General features: G+C 41.5%; 1 protein-coding gene and 1 non-coding gene across 3 annotated transcripts; both read right to left on the minus strand.

Annotated features, from left to right (window-relative positions):
* Positions 1 to 211: 211 nt before the first annotated feature.
* Positions 212 to 16,253, minus strand: XKRX (XK related X-linked). 2 transcript variants are annotated; one of them, XM_047076297.1, is made up of 4 exons: positions 15,969 to 16,253; positions 14,883 to 15,482; positions 10,098 to 10,366; positions 212 to 3,330 (listed from the first exon to the last, which is right to left on the minus strand). In XM_047076297.1, exons 2-4 carry the CDS (start codon positions 15,215 to 15,217, stop codon positions 2,585 to 2,587), a joined length of 1,350 nt encoding a protein of 449 aa, XP_046932253.1. In that variant the 5' UTR covers positions 15,218 to 15,482; positions 15,969 to 16,253; the 3' UTR covers positions 212 to 2,584. The 2 variants fall into 2 exon arrangements, with proteins under 2 accessions (XP_046932253.1, XP_046932252.1); XM_047076296.1 differs by having other exon boundaries at positions 14,883 to 16,253.
* On the minus strand, positions 11,094 to 11,200 carry LOC124509755 (U6 spliceosomal RNA). Its single transcript, XR_006961524.1, has one exon. It is a non-coding gene; the product is annotated as a U6 spliceosomal RNA (small nuclear RNA).
* Positions 16,254 to 16,569: the final 316 nt, after the last annotated feature.

The raw sequence follows: 16,569 nt of genomic DNA on the forward strand, positions 1-16,569 counted from the left end.
ACAAATACCCTGTGTTACTTTAAGATTTCAAAGGGTAAAAATAGAGTAGTCAATTAAAGAGGCATTTGCAGATGGGGGGGGAGCTGCCTGGGTGGCTCAGTCGGTTAAGCGTCCAACTCTTGATTTTGCCTCAGGTCATCTCATGGTTTGTGGGATCAATCCCCACATCAGGCTCTGCACTGACAGTGTGCAACCTGCTTGAGATTCTCTTTCTCTCTGTCCCTTCCACGTGTGCATGTTCTATACCTCAAAATAAATAAATAAACTTAAAAAAGAGGTGTTTGCAGATGTAAGCATTTCCCTTGCCCCAACACCATATTCTGAAACTCCTCCTTTTCCTGTGTATCTAGAAGATTGCTATGAAACAGAAAGGCCAGCACCTATAGGAGGTTCTAAGAGTTCATTTGCATAATGTATTATTACACTCTCTTCTCTTTGGGTAAGGACAGCAGGTTTTTCAGGTTGGAAGCTGATTCACACCCCTCACCCTGAACTCCCAGCATTCCAGAGATATTAGGTTACTGAGGCTGGGGAGGATACCTGGGAAAAAATATGTCTGGTCTAGTAGAAAGGCACATTTTTCTGCCCCATGTATCTCTACTCTAGCTCTAATTGGCCTGCCTGGCTCAGTGTGTGTCACTGTGTTCCCATAGCACCTGTACCTTAAGAAACTGATTCACATGACTTTTATGGGCCAAATTATAGTTCTATACCACTTCTGATTTTAATGTAAGGGTATATTAACCACTGGGAAGAAATTTTTGCTTGAATTCCAAAGAGACAGTGGGTTTGTCTGGAGGCCTAATAGATTCTTTCAAAATCACCTTAAACAACAAAGTCAGAAATAGGTTGTTGTCATAAAAAGCTCACACTGCTAAGTCCCTTCATCAGAGATAAAATGAGAAATTGGATTGAAAAAGAAAATATTCACTGCTCCAAAGCAAGTCAATTTACTCTCCCCCAAATTAATTATCCAGTCCTTTTAGCCCCAAACAATGGTTGAAGATGGGAAAACCACACTAGACATGCCAGGAAATAGGACAATTCTGGCTAATAGCCCTGTTACTTAAAAGAGGGAGCTCCTCCACCATCATGTCCTGACATTGGGTAAAAGGAAGGGAAATGGCTAAAGATAAATTCTTAACATGATCCCAAGAGTAAAACTGGATGGGGATGAGAAGCTTTAGGTCAGATTGTTTGCAGTTTCTCACAGCACTGTGGTAGCAATAATTGGGACGTGCTACTAGGAATTCTCACTTTCCTGGTCTGTGAGGGGTAAGCATTAGTTAGGTAAATGCTGGGATACCATGTCCCAATAGGCAGTGGTCATACTAACCTCAATTCCTTGGTTACTTTAGAGGCATCTGGCTGGCATTCCCATTAACATGCCCAACTGATAGGAGATGTAAACACCGAGACACCCAAGAAAGGTGGATGCATTCATCCACCAGGGGTGTGGGAATGAGCAGAGGGTTGATAAACATTTACTTATTAGAAAATAAAATCCTGTGGGCAAAAACCAGTACCAATGATGATTTAATGTGATCTGGTTTCCCTCCTCTGCCTTTATTCTACCTTGGAGTATTAGCCACCATCCAAACCCCAAACAACATGAAGGTAACGTCCCCTTCTCTTTCTCCTAAAAATAAAATAACAACAAAATACTCAGAACAGTAGGAGACACAAAGCAATCTTCATTTCTCCCATACATTAGAAACATTTTCAATTACAGTTCACCTTTTCTGAGATCCACATCAACTAGTAAAACACCAAGCGCACAGAAAGGCCAGTTTGGAGGGAATTCCTGAAAGTGAGGCTCCAAGTGAGAGATTTTACTCAACCACTCCATTCCATAAGCTGGAGGGAGGCCTATGCAGATCTATGAAAAAGAGTCATTCTGGCTTATGCCCTGAAGGATCCTACTAGGCACTCCCTCCTCAGAGTGTGCCTATGAAGAGCCGCTAGAAAAGAGGAGTTTTTGATGAATGATCACTAGTAAAATCCTGATGGAGAAATAACTTGTTTGAGGAGCGGCTCTTTTAATAGTGGGGGTTTTCTTTTTACACCAGAGTTTCTCCTTGGATTTTTAAAAAGCCAGCCATGCTTACAGTTACAGGTTCCACATTAATCAGCCAGTTTCCTGGGAGGTACTGATAGCTAGCAAGTTGTCACAACCTCTTATCAGTCAGGATATATTCTAGTGGGATTCTGGGCTTTCAACCATAGGAAAGCTCAGTAATGCCTCAAGCAAATGAACAGAGCTACAATATCACACACAGAAAGCCTAAAGTGCTTGGAGATAAATTATCCCCAAGGGCAGCCAGACAACTGACCTGGGTGGGAGGGGTGTTTACCGTATCCTCGGCCCTTCTAGGTATATAACAGCTACCCTGGTTTCCAAACATAGCAGTCAATCTTAAGGAAATAAAACCTATCTGGGAGCTGCTCTTTCTTCTTATAGGTTTACCAGAAAATTTAAGAAAATGTCCCGGTGGGTACTCACCTATGAGCCTCATCCTCTCCTTCAATTTCACAGTTGCTCTTGGCAAAACCCAACCTATCCCCAAATACCCAGAAGATGGAATCAGACAATGCTTTGCCTTGCTTCAGCATCACAGGATGGTTCTGAGTTCTCAACCCTGCCCCGGGGGTGCTGGTGGCAGCAGACACAATGGAGGTAGTCTACTACATTGTGGGTAAAGAGTGATCGCAATGGGTGCAAGTACTGGAAGAAAAGGAGCATGAAGCCAATGGAAATCAGATAAGCAATGATGAGCTGCAAAGCAATCAAGGAATGACAGTAATTCAGCAACACTTTCACTCCAAAGAACTTGAAAACCAAAACCATGATCACATTTTCTACCAATCTCACAATATAGTGCAGGCCCATATGTCCCCAGTTCTGACCTTTGTCAACAAGGTCCCTATCTGCCAATTTCAACTGCAAAGCTGACCAGCAAGAAAAGTTGATGCCAGCATAGAGGACGGTAATAGAAATCAGCACCACCAGGGTGCCGACCCGGCTGAAATTTTTCTCAATGTTATTGGGCATCTGGGCACCACTCCTCCAGAACTTCACCCAAGGCTCAAAGAGGATGATCAGGAAGTCAAGCAATAAGAAGGGCACAGCTTTCAATTTCAATGTGGCTGAGAAGAGCACCAGAATCACGAGGCGGGAAGTGATCTCCAATGTCCGCCAGATGGTGATGCAGAGGACTTCTAATGGCCCAAGGCGAATCTTGTATTCATCATACTTGATCTGGATAGCCAACATATTGCAGAGGGTAGCCCCATAGGTGACAGATATCAGGGAAAAGACCATTAGCACAGCTGTAAAAAACAAACAAACAAAAAAACAGAAAAAATTGACAATCAGACTATGTTGGTGAAGCATAGACTCTGACCCAGAGGTCCAGAGAGGTCATAGGTGAGACTTGAGGGCCCAGTTAAGAGCAAACTCACGTATGAACACAGCTATGTTAGCACAGAAAACAGCATGCACAGGGGTGCCTGGGTGGCTCAGTCAGTTAAGTGTCTGACTCTTGGTTTTGGCTCAGGTCATCTCACAGTTCGTGAGATAGAGCCCTGCATTAGGCTTCATGCTGACAGTTTAGAGCCTGCTTAGGAGTCTCTCTCTCCTCTCCCTCTGGTCCTTCCTCTGCTCAGGTGTGCAAGCTCTCTCTCTCAAATATTAAACAAAATTTTTTTTAAAAAGAAAACAGCATGCACAGAAAAAAATGGGAATAAACTGAAATATATTTTTTTGTGATAGGTATTATACCACTTTTAAAAACCTTTTTTCTATTTTCTAAATTTCCCACAATTAACACACACTGTAATACTTTAATAATCATCTAAACATACAAAATGAACTTTGTAAAGTTTATTTACTTCAGAGAGACAAAGAGAGCCTGAGTGGGGAAGGGGCAGAGAAAGAGGGAGAGAGAATCCCAAGCAGGCTCTGTGCTGTCAGCACAGAGCCCAACATGGGGCTCAAACTCACAAAACTGTGAGATCATAACCTGAGTGGAAATCAAGAGTCAGAGGTTTGACTGTGGCACCCCACAAAATGAACTTTTTAAAAACAGTGGATCCCAAAACTAGCATTGAGAGGTCACTAACAAAAGAAGAGCATATATAAAGGGGATAGGGCAGCATCCACTTGATGAAACAGGCTTTTGAGCAAACAATGAAGGCAGAGGAGTTCTGAAAAAATCCAGTCCTAGGAAATTCATGGGAGTGCCTTTGATTATAGATGTCCCTTCTTTGGCATACATCCTCTTTAAGGAACTAATTTTGTATGTGCTTGTAGAATGTGTCAGAATGTATACTGTAAATTCCATGAAGGCAGTAAAGATCATGTCTATTTTGTTCACTGCCTGTATCCCCAGAGTCTAACATACTGCCTGGAACATAGTAGGTGCTCACAGTTTGTGGAATTAATGAGGAATTCTGAGTTTAGAAAGGCAGCATAACATATCTACAATTAGAAGCCTTTGGTTCAGCTCTGTGAAAGCTGTGTGAAAGTCACTGAATATCTATGTGCCTTAATTCCCCAATTTACTGAGTTACTCTAGAATTGTTTGCATTAATCATCAGCAATATCAATTTATCACCCAGGTGCTTTGGTATATTTTAGGAATCTCCAAAATTCTACCAGAGTGGTTTAAAAATTAAAAAAAAATCATAGCCCATAACATCCATACGACTATATAGAGTTGGCCCTCAAGGGTCAGGGTGCTCCATAACTTGCTACATGAAGTCTCAACTATAAGTCACACAATGGCCCTTCCTTTTTACTCCTTTCTGTCAAAGAATACCAATCACTAAGAAAAATCTAGTGCTCTCAAGGAGAGTGAGAGGCCTGAGGGGTAACTCATCCAAAAAAAAAAAAAAAAGCTGGAACTTTCTGTTCCCATAAAAATACTGGATCCAGGGAACTGGAGGCATGGAGATGTCAACTTAATCTGCAAGAAAAGTGAAGACTTCCCCATGGAAACCCAAAAAGCAGCACAGCTTTGTTTCCAAGATCCTTTTCAGCTCTAAGTAGAGTGTTGGAATCTCAAAGACTGGAATGAGAGACTCTCTTGAAGTGTCTACCCTTAGCCTTATTTTTATTATTTTTCCATGTTTATTGAGATATAATTGACATATAATATTGTATTAGTTTAAGGTGTACAACATAATGATTTGATATATTCAGCATTATAAACCACTCTTAGTCCCAGCCTTAAGAATTGAAGCTCCTTGTGGACTTGGGAACATCAGAGTGTATATACATGTAGCTAAGTGTGGTGATGCTTTCCCTTAAATTAAAACTCATTTATTGATAGTAATGTAATACAAGGAAGAAAGCCTGATGCTTCCCATAAATGTAAAAACACCTTCCATCTGTCTCCCTACAAATAGACTCATGCCATAAGATATCATAATGCTGTTAGTGAATTTGCTCATCTACACTGATCCAGATGGCCTCCAACAGAAAAAGAGATTAGAAAAGGGATAGCAAGGAGAACACAGAAGAGTGGATGAAAATGAGGAAAACAAAACCAAAAAACTGGTTGCAAAACCTTAAGAGATGGTACTGTCAGAAAGTTTTTTTTTTTTTAAATTTTTTTTTCAACGTTTATTTATTTTTGGGACAGAGAGAGACAGAGCATGAACGGGGAAGGGGCAGAGAGAGAGGGAGACACAGAATCGGAAACAGGCTCCAGGCTCTGAGCCATCAGCCCAGAGCCTGATGTGGGGCTCGAACTCACGGACCGTGAGATCGTGACCTGGCTGAAGTCGGACGCTTAACCGACTGCGCCACCCAGGCGCCCCAGTCAGAAAGTTTTTAATAGGAGAAATCACCAAAGAATCTAAAACAAGGCCTTGGAGAAAGTTTCCCTTATATTCTTTGTATAGTGATATACGACTAGAAACATGGGTTCTGCAGGCAGACATCCTGGAGTCCAGTCCAATCTTTTCCAACTATTACTTATGAAACCATGGGGAATTTGCTTAACCTCTCAGGGACTCTCTTTCCCCATTTGTTAAAATGGGGATGACAATAATTATATCACAGGGCTGTTGTAAAAATTAAAATAATCACTTATAAAGGGTTTAGAGCAATGTTCAGAACACAGTAAATGCTATCTGCTAGCTCCTATCATTATCATCATTCCCTGTTTCCAAAATGTGTAATACATGCATTTCCCCTACTTAGGCACTACCCTGACACTTAGGAAGTCAGGTGATTTAAAAATTAATGGAATACCTAGAAATAAGCCTTACAAAAATGTGCAAAACCTACAGGAAGAAAATTATACAACTTCACTAAAGTACATTTCATTACATATTTTTTAATGTACTTCAGTAAACTTGTATAGTTTTCTTGCTATGGGCCTTGCACACTTATGGTATAGATTGTGGTGATATTTCACGGATGTATACTTATCTCCAGATTCATCAAAGTGGATAAGTTTAAATAGGTAGAGACTTTTGTCAATAATACCTCAATACAGTGACTTAAAAATATTTAACAAAATGGAGAGATATATCATCTTCTAATATGAAACCAATTGATCCTGTAAAGATGTAAATTCCCTCCAAAATAACCTAAATAATTAAACGCAATCCCAATATACAGTCTCAATGAAATGTTGTTTTTTTTCTTTTGTTGGTGTTATTGTTTTGTGTTTTGGTAGGAGAAGTGACAAATTGATTGTGGAAATTCATCTATTTGGAAGATTAGGCTAAATTGACCTAACAGGAGCTGTTAAAGGCCTTTGTAAGAAGTACACACAGTCTAAAAGCAACAAGGAACTTAAATACATAAAAATTTAATACTTCAGAAAGCCAGAATATATAATTATATTGTGTATCTTATATGGTGTGTTGCACATGTATGTCACACCTTTTACATGTATAACATGTACACATACTTTTAAATCATTTTTTTAATGTTGGGGCCCCTGGGTGGCTCAGTCAATTAAGCGTCTGACATCGGTTCAGGTCATGATCTCACAGTTCATGGGTTCAAGCCCCATATCGGGCTCTGTGCTGACAGCTTAGAGCCTGGAGCCTGCTTCGAATTCTGTGTCTCCCTCTCTCTCTGTTCCTCCCCCACTCATGCTCTGTCTCTCTCTCTCCTTCAAAAATAAATAAAAAAACATTAATGAAAAAAAAATTTTAATACAAAAATTAATTTAATATTTATTTTTGAGAGAGAAAGAATGGGAGTGAGGGAAGAGCAGAGAGAGAAAGAGGGAGACACAGAATCTGAAGCAGGCTCCAGGCTCTGAGCTGTTAGCACAGACCCCGATGTGGGGCTTGAACCCACGAACTGTGAGATCATGACCTGAGCCAAAGTCCAACACTTAATGGACTGAGACACTCAGACACCCCAATGCACTTTTAAAATGTATATATGTACACACATATAAAACATTACACAAATGTATACATACACATTTATCTACAGCAGAGAAAGGATTAATACCAGAATAAGAAAATAACTCCTACAAATTAATAAGAAAAAGACAACCCACTAAAAAGTGTCAGTAAGAACATAAATAATTTAGGGGCGCCTGGGTGGCGCAGTCGGTTGAGCGTCCGACTTCAGCCAGGTCACGATCTCGCGGTCCGTGAGTTCGAGCCCCGCGTCGGGCTCTGGGCTGATGGCTCAGAGCCTGGAGCCTGTTTCCGATTCTGTGTCTCCCTCTCTCTCTGCCCCTCCCCCGTTCATGCTCTGTCTCTCTCTGTCCCAAAAATAAATAAACGTTGAAAAAAAAATTTTTTTTTTAAAAAATAAAAAAGAACATAAATAATTTAAAGAACACAAGAACCAACCATGAAAAGATGTTCAGCTTCCCTCACAATTTAAAGCAAGTGATTTAACTAGTCAGTTTTTTCATTTTATAATTATACAACTAAATAATATTAAGTTTAACATATAAAGAAAAAGCACTACATTCATACACTACATGTGGGAATATAAATTCATACAACCTTTTGGGAGGGCTCTCTGATAAAATTCCAAACATGCATATCCTTTCACCCAGTACTTCTATTCCTAAGAATTTAGCCTATGATGTCTCATTCCAGTACACAGATACTTAGAAAGATCTTCACTGGAGCAGTTTAGAATTAGAAAAAAATTTTTTGAATGGAAAAATTAGAAACAAACTTTAATCCTACCAATAGATTAGGGAACAAGAAAGAATGGTCCAATTCATATAAGGAAAATGTACATTATATATACATATATAAATAACCAATAAAGAAAAATAGATTGGCATACTTTTGAAAAAGACATGTTGCTGAACAAAATGATTAATACAGTCCTTTTTGACAAAAGTACATAGATGTATATATTGTATGTATGTTTATGTAGTAAAAAAATAAGTCTGGAAGGATGTATACTGAATAGTTAACAGAGATTACCTTTGGGGAGCAAAATTACATCTCTTATTTCATATATATATTCTGTGTGGTTTTGAATTTTTACTATAATCATGCCTGATTTTTATAATTAAAAAATAAGGACTAAAAACAGTAACACGTGGTCATAGTAAAAATTTTAAACCATATACATTTCAAACCATACAGAAGAATATAAAGTAAAAGGTAAAAGTCAACAGACTTCTCATTTTCACTGCCCAGAGGTAAATGGTTTCTTGCATATCTTTCCAGAAATTTTCTATGCATATAGGACTACTTGTAGGTCAATTGGTTTGTGCATGTATTACTTTTGTAATGTATACATATTTTAATTAGATGATTTGATGACCTTCAAAATTCTCAGGAGGAAAAACATCATCATATCCTTTTCTCTTCACACTACTGTCAATTCTAGGTATGTAAAAAGCATCAAGACCAACAGAACATCATGAACAATTTGTAGTGGAGAAAAGGGAACAAATTCCCTCTTTACATTTATTTGCGGCATGGGGCTTTGCCACACAGGATCAGTATCTAATAATGAGGAAATAGTTCAAAGCTGTACCCACAGCTGTACAAGCTCCAACCCAACCAGATGAAGCTAATCTTGGGCTGTTAAAACTCATTAACAGTACTTTATCTTGACTTTGAAAACACTGACTCACATTTCCTCCTCTCCTAGAGGTCTTACTCATCTCAGGAGCCCTCTTTTACAAGTGGAAAATTAAGACTGTGACCTCTTGGGTAACTTACTCCCCAAATCACACAGAAGGTCAGAACTGGGAGCAAGCCTCATTCTCATAAGGATTCATTCCACACCCCTTTTCCTTCTCCCCACTGGAGTGATGACATCAGTGGTTCCCAAATGCAGCTGCTCAGAATCAACTGGGGTATTTAAAAAAGATACAGATTCCTGGCCTCCCCACAGAGAGTGAATCAGGTCTGAGTAGGAGATATATATATATTTTTTAAAGGGGCTTTCATTCAGCAATATGTTTTCTCATGATCAGTAATATTTTGGAAACTCTTATTAAAAGATGACCATCTCTAAAGCAAATCAAACAAAAAAAACCTTAGTATAACTTAAACACCCTGGGCTAGGGAAAATGTCCTACTGAGTTCTGGTATTGTCAGCTTCTTCTGGGCCCAGAGAGAGTTTATTGTTAGTCTAAATGGATTACCCCAGTTTAAGAAATGTGGGAGGCCTAAATGTCTGGCTCCTGAAGTTCTCTAACAGTGCTGTCCACCAGAACTTTGTGCAATGGTGGAAATGTTGTGTAATACCTGTGCTGTCCAATACAGTAACCACTAATCACAGACAGCTAGTGAACATTTAAAATGTGGCTAGTATGACTGAGGAAATAATTTTTTTATTTTTCATTTTAATTTAAGTAACTACATGAGGCCAGTATATTAGATAGCTCAGGTCTGAAGTTCCTTTTTTTATTAAAATTTTTTTACCGTTTATTTATTTTTGAGAAGAGAGAGACAGCATGAGCAGGGGAGGAGAGAGAAAGAGGGAGACACAGAATCTGAAACAGGATCCAGGCTCTGAGCTGTCAGCACAGAGCCCTACATGGGGCTCGAACTCACAGACCGTGAGATCATGTCAGGTCTAAAGTTCTAAGACCCCTGATTTAAATGGAACCCTCCCCTCTCCTGACCCTACTCACCTCTACCCAGGGGGACCTCTGCAGAGATCAGAGTCACATAGAGCTGATAGGTCAGCTGGGGCACTGAGCCCAGGAAGGCTTGGATCTGTGACATACGTTTGTAGGCATTGCGGTGCATAGCCAGGGTCCGGATGGAGTGGCCCACCTCCCATTCTATCAGCACCTCCTCACCATTTATTAGCATCTTCTTTCGGGTGAGGCTGACATAGGGCTCCTCCTGCCCCTCTTTCTTCCACAGTGTGAGGTACTTAATTATGGCCTCCAAACATCTGTGGAAGTAAAGCATCACAGGCACTTAACTAAAGCTGTCCTGGGAAGGAAGGCTGTAGTGGGGGTGAGAGGAGAGTAATACATAAACTTGGGGAGTTTGTGCTACTTTTTACCATTCCTTTTTTCCCATTCTACTCATTTGTCATGAATCAAAGAGTTGGTCATGCCTTCTACAAGTTACTTGAGTCTAAATCTTTTTTTTTTTTTTTGTCCAGTTGGTCATCTACTGACTTAAGAACACCATTTCAGAGTGGGTTTTTTTTTTTTTTTGAAGATTTAAGGAATTGCTTTGTCTCAAGAACAGGTATATGGTAGGGGAACCTGGGTGGCTCAGTTGGTTAAGCATCCGACTTCAGCTCAGGTTCTGATCTCACGGTTTGTGGGTTTGAGCCCCACAGCGGGCTCTGTGCTGACAGCCCAGAGACTGAAGTCTGCTTCAGATTCTGTGTCTCCCTCTCTCTCTGCCCCTTCCCCCACTCATGCTCTGTCTCTATCAAAAATAAACATTAAAAATTTTTAAATAAAAAAATAGGACTATGGTAGAAAAGTGCCTTGAACACAAAGATATTATGTAAATAATGTGGTGAGAGAAAATGATAAAGTTTTTTTTTTTTAAGACTCTGTGAGTGACTTTTTTTCCTTCCAAACTTTTAAATTCTAGTCAGTTAACATACAGTGCAATATTGATTTCAGGAGTAAAATTAAGTAATTCATCAATTACATACAAAAAATATGGAACGCTTCATGAATTTGCAGGTCATCCTTGTGCAGAGACCATGCTAATCTTCGTTGTATCATTCAAATTTTAGTATATGTGCTGCCAAAGTGAGCACAATGATGAAGGTTCTTAAAGGCCCTGGTTTTCATAACACCTCAAGTTCCTGAGGTAAAGTTTTCTTTATGCAAAGCATTTACCTCCATACTTGGGGCTTTTGAGTTCTGCTTTTTTCAAGACAAAGCTGACAACTATAACTGTCTTGCCAAAACGTCTTACATCTAGAAAACACATCAGCTATACAGTGATGCCACTCAATAACAAAGGTACTTAAAAGACTTGACAACTCAGAACTGAATGTGCTCCATACCTAGGGAACATCAAAAGCTCTAAAAGTTGCTTCAGGGGGGCCTCTTGACCTATCTGGTGCCAAAAACCTTTTAAACTTCTTTATTTACAAGAGGAAAACATCCTTATGAGAGCCTACCAACCTTAGTGATAAGTGTGATAGTGATAAGACAATATTTCCTCCTGTATCCCTCCCATCTCCCCCATGTAAATCAGAAATCTTTAAGCAATTCTGATGTGGTGAATAGAAGAAAAGCAACTAGAACATTTTGTTTCAGAACACCTTAGTTATCACTTCCTCCACTCACCCTGACAGGAATGGAAACTGTGGACAATTATGATAAGAACAGCTATGGTGAAAATTAAGCCATCTTTCCTGATTGAGGGCATGGGTTGTATTTATCTTACCCACCACACTTACCACATGGTGAGTATTTGATCAATATTTTCTGAGCAAATGAAAGAGTAAGAAGGAAGAAAAGAATGCAGGGTGAGAAATGATGGGAGGAGAGGATGATCATAATGGCAATGTAATTTAATGGAAAAAATAGGCTAAAGATGAGCTCAGAGATTTATATGCTTTCTAGGCCTTTGGCTCCCAATAGGAAGGTTTGGAATATGTGCTGGCTGCTATTCTCCACAGGATCCTTTGAGACTGGGGCATATGTGTTATTCTGAAGCATGATGTTTCAAACTCTAAAATCTGGGAGAGGAAAAGATGGAAGGAAGAGAGAACAGAGTAGAAAAAAGCTAAATGCGTTTCCAACAAAAGATTTTAGATTTTTAACCAAGGCTCATCAGTGCTATTCCTGAATAAAATATTGGGGGAGGAAGTGACACAAAGCATTCTGTTTATGCTTCTAAAGGCTATTTACTAGTTTAAGTAAGGGTGTTCGCTTTGCTTCTAAGCTTCAGTAAATTAGAGTACATTTTCATTTTCAGAAGTAGCTTTGCTTTTCGGATAAGGGAGCCAGGCCCTCTAAATACCTCCCTCCATGTGCCTAATAGCACTAATCAAGTTCCTCTCTACCAAAAAGTAATTTGCCTTGAAAATAAGCATATCAAGGATACAATTTATGAGCTTTTAATATTTCTTCCCTGCTGTCAGGTTAGCTGAGATTATAAATGCTTTCCAATCATTTCTAGTGAAAGCTAAATAACAAAAATGAAATATAGTACACAACACTCCAAATGGAGCATCCACATCAAAGATGGCTTGGGAGCCCACAAAGCAAAGGAGGGAAGTCTAAACTATGGACTGGGGCAGGACTTGCTGAAATTTGTATCTTGACAGTGCTTGATCTGTTAATTCAATATACTGCATTTGAAAAGGGAGAGAAGAATGGTTTCCTTGCTCCTCTAGTGACATCTATAAATTTCTTTGCCAAGTTCAAGATGAGGTCTGTTGCAGCTTACCTTCAAAGATTTAGAATTGGAAAGGACCTTTGGATTCCTTAGTCCGAAGGGTGCATATAGGCCAGCTGAGTCACATCTCACCAACAGCTATGGTTTGGCCCATACTGTGTTTTTACGTAATGAGTCAAATTACCAAAATTTAAAATGATGTTTCATATAATATCCTGTCTTGGAATCTCCTCCTGAAAAGTTGGGGAATCTGGCAACATTGTGTCTAAATTCTAACAGTGTAACAATGGGTTGGAAATGTAGTGCAGCTGCCTCCTTTAGGCAAATCATGCAGACTCCAGCTTGCCACTGCTACTCACCGCTCTATACTATTTCTCTAACACTGAGATTTTGTTTTCCTTTATCATCACACATTGAAGCTACTGGTTTTCCCATACTTGGCCTGCTTCACTCATTTCTGAGACCTGCCTGGCCCTTGTAAGCATTTGTCTTTGAGACCCATGATCTAGCCCAACCCATTTATTGTACAGATGAAGAAACTGGGGCCTATGGCATTTTCAGAAATTTCACCAAAGCCATGCAACTAGTCAATGACACAGGACTAGACTCCAAGCCACTGGAATTCCAGACTACTATTTCTGTTGATATCCAATATTTTCTCTAATGGAGCCTGATCAATCCCTCCTTAATTTTTTTTAAGTAGGGGAGTTCCATCCTTAAACAGTTTCACACTGTTTTTAGTTCTGTAATGATGAAATATCTTCCCACTGCAATTACATCAACACTCTGATACATTCTTCAGCTGATTGCAGGTTTCTGCCTCTCTTGCAATCAAGACAAACCTAGTCCATTCCTTCCTCCTGACTTCATAAGTTTTGCAATGTCTCCCTACCTTGAAAATCTCATAGCAACCAGATGAGACTGCTGACACAGATGCCTGTCTCCCTAAGATAAGGCACATTCTCATCCCTTCAAGGCAATCTTAATGGAAAGACTTGATACTATTATATTGCACTACAGTATCCAGATGGAGAGATGGACTATCTTTCTTTGCCTCCTCTAACCATGTACCTTTATTGCAGAAAGATACAAAGTGATAAACAGGAGACTGATGAACCAATACAGAAAATGAACTACAGGGTGCCTGGGTGGCTCAGCTGGTTAAGTTTCCGACTTCCTTTGGCTCAGGCTCAGGTCATGATCTTGTGGTTCATGAGTTCAAGCCCCACATCAGGCTCTGTGCTGACAGCTCAGAGCCTGGAGCCTGCTTTGGATTCTGTGTCTCCCTCTCTCTCTCTGCCCCTCCCCACTCATGCTCTCTTTCAAAAATAAACATTTAAAAAATGAACGACAATGGGTTGGGGTACTAGACAACCACAGATAGCTTAAAATATTTCCTGGATGCCAAATAACTCGGGAAAATTTGGAAATGGCAGCAGCACCAGCCCAAGCAGCTCAGGGTAAAGAAATTGAATGTGAGATCCAATTTATAGAGTGTTTTAAAAGGCAGAGTCAAACTAACACACTCTGAAGTTACGGCCCGTGTGCACAGGTTGACCTCATCAGCTGGTCCTCCCGATACCAATTTTCACAATTCAAATCCAAATAGCAAACGCTGTCTAATGAAGTCTAATCAGTGGTACCGTACCTGGTTTTACAACATAGGTACATGGCACGTGTTCATTGCGGTGGCATTTAAGGTTTCAGATAAAGTTTTTTTTAGATGGTAGGCAGGGAAGCCAAGAGTGGAACGGAATGGGAGAAATGATTAGATCAGAGACACAGTTTCAGTCTTGTGAATATTAGCTTCATCTTTCTCTGCATAAATCGGATGGGGGAGAAATTCAAAAGTTGCTCACCGGGGTGCCTAGATAATTCAGTCGGTTAAGTGTCCCACTTTGGTTCAAGTCATGATCTCCCAGTTCGTGAGTTTGAGCCCTGCATCCGGCTCTGTGCTGACAGCTCAGAGCCTGGAGCCTGCTTCAGATTCTGTGTCTCCCTCTCTTTCTGCCCCTCCCTCACTCGTGCACGCTCTCTCTAAAATAAATAAACAATTAAAAATTTTTTTAAAGTAAAAAGTTGCTCACCTGACAATAGGTCCCAAGAGGATTAGATGCATAAACAATGATAGCGGCTTGTCTTTGGCCAGATCTCTGTGGACAAAAATGAGGGTCAACTGGACCATAATGGATGAAAACATAAAGAAGGATAAGGTGTATGTCATCCAGTAGGTTTCACTATTCTTACGATAGATTCTAACCATGTACAAGGCAGATGCAGCCTCCCCACAGTACAAAAAGGTAGAGAAGAGGATGCCAAATGGAAAGGTAAATCGGGGGTTGGCCCCACGGATGACATCTTCCTCCAGAGATGAAATTGGATCCATGTTAGGCTCCTCAGGAATTTCAAAAACTCGGTCCATTGTCGAGGTTCTGAGTGTTGCAGTCTGGTCTTCAGAGCAACCCCCACCCCACCCAAGGGAACCCTGTAGCCACTGCAGTCCAAGTATCGGTGAAGAGAGCTGTCAAGTACAATCCCAGAACGGAGATCTGTTAGAGCAGGAGACCCCTCTTCCTAGTCTCAAGTTACACTTGTTGGAGTCTGGGATGGTGAGTCCAGAAGTACCACTTTGAACTTGACTCTTCATTGGCCCAGGATTCCAATCGTCCACCTACGTGCTGTGAAACCTGGGCAAGGCAAAAGCAAGCATTTTAGCGCCCAGTCCGAAGTCCAATTCCAGGCACGTGAAAGGCCATGGGGACTGCTGTTTCCTGTGCCGCTTCTTGGCGCAGCCCCCCCAGGGAGGGGGGTAGCCACTCTGTCCCGGCACCAACACTCGGCAGCTACTCCGGACGAGTCCTGACCAGTATGCCCTCTCAAACCGGCCGAGAACTGAACCAGGGCGGAAGAGCGGGTGCAGCTTGAGCGTCCCTTCGGGGGCTCATTTCAGTGCCCAGGTATCCTAGCCATCGCTAGGCTCTGGCTATTAGCTTGCCTGCTCGCCAGCGCTCTCTCCAGGACATGCGAAGAGTCGAGGGTACTCGGGGGACTCCACGGATTCCCCAAGCCCCGCCCCCAAGGCAGCTAGCAGGCCAGGGCCCCGAGCGCAATCTCCAATCTCCCAGGAGACAAGCAGGGCGCGCGCGGTAGGATCAACACAAGGCTAAACGTACTTCTTTTCTAAAGAGAAACTTTGCTGGCTAGAAGCACGACGTGCAGGACGCCAGCCCCGGAGGGCAAAGGCAGATGTCACCAAACTCTTGGGTGCCGCCTGCCGCTGGGGTCCTCCCTGGTCTGCAGTTCTAGCTGCGGGACGTCGGCGGCTTCAGGAACTCAGGCAATTATGGCGGGGGCGGGCGAAGTGGGAGGGACAGCTGGGGCCGAGCAAAAAACCAGCCTGCGAGTTCCAGGGCAGGCAGCCCAAGGATGCGCCGGGCGGAGAAGCGTGGCAAAAAAGGGCTTGGGCCAGTCTTCGGAATCGCTTTCCACCACGAACCCCGGATCCCAGCTTTCCTCTTCCCCAAAAGCAGCAGACGCTCACTTCTACCCCGCCCTCCCGAACTAGCTCGCTTGCACACTTGCTCAACCCACGCTGTTAGGCAGGTGCGTCTCTGTCTGACTCAGGGTTGAACTTCCCTAGGTCCTATTGCCCTCCAGATAATATCATGGTGGGGTGGGGCGGAGGAGACCTGAGAGGCAATTGGGCCATAGTTTCCTTTCTGGGCAAGACTGTGTGCAGCAAAGGTAAGATAGAAACGGCTAGTGGGGTGTCAG

This window comes from Lynx rufus, unplaced genomic scaffold (genome assembly GCF_022079265.1).
Source record: "Lynx rufus isolate CCGP_SWC_20201006 ecotype Redwood Valley unplaced genomic scaffold, mLynRuf1.p SCAF_14, whole genome shotgun sequence".
NCBI classification, from domain to species: Eukaryota; Metazoa; Chordata; class Mammalia; order Carnivora; family Felidae; genus Lynx; species Lynx rufus.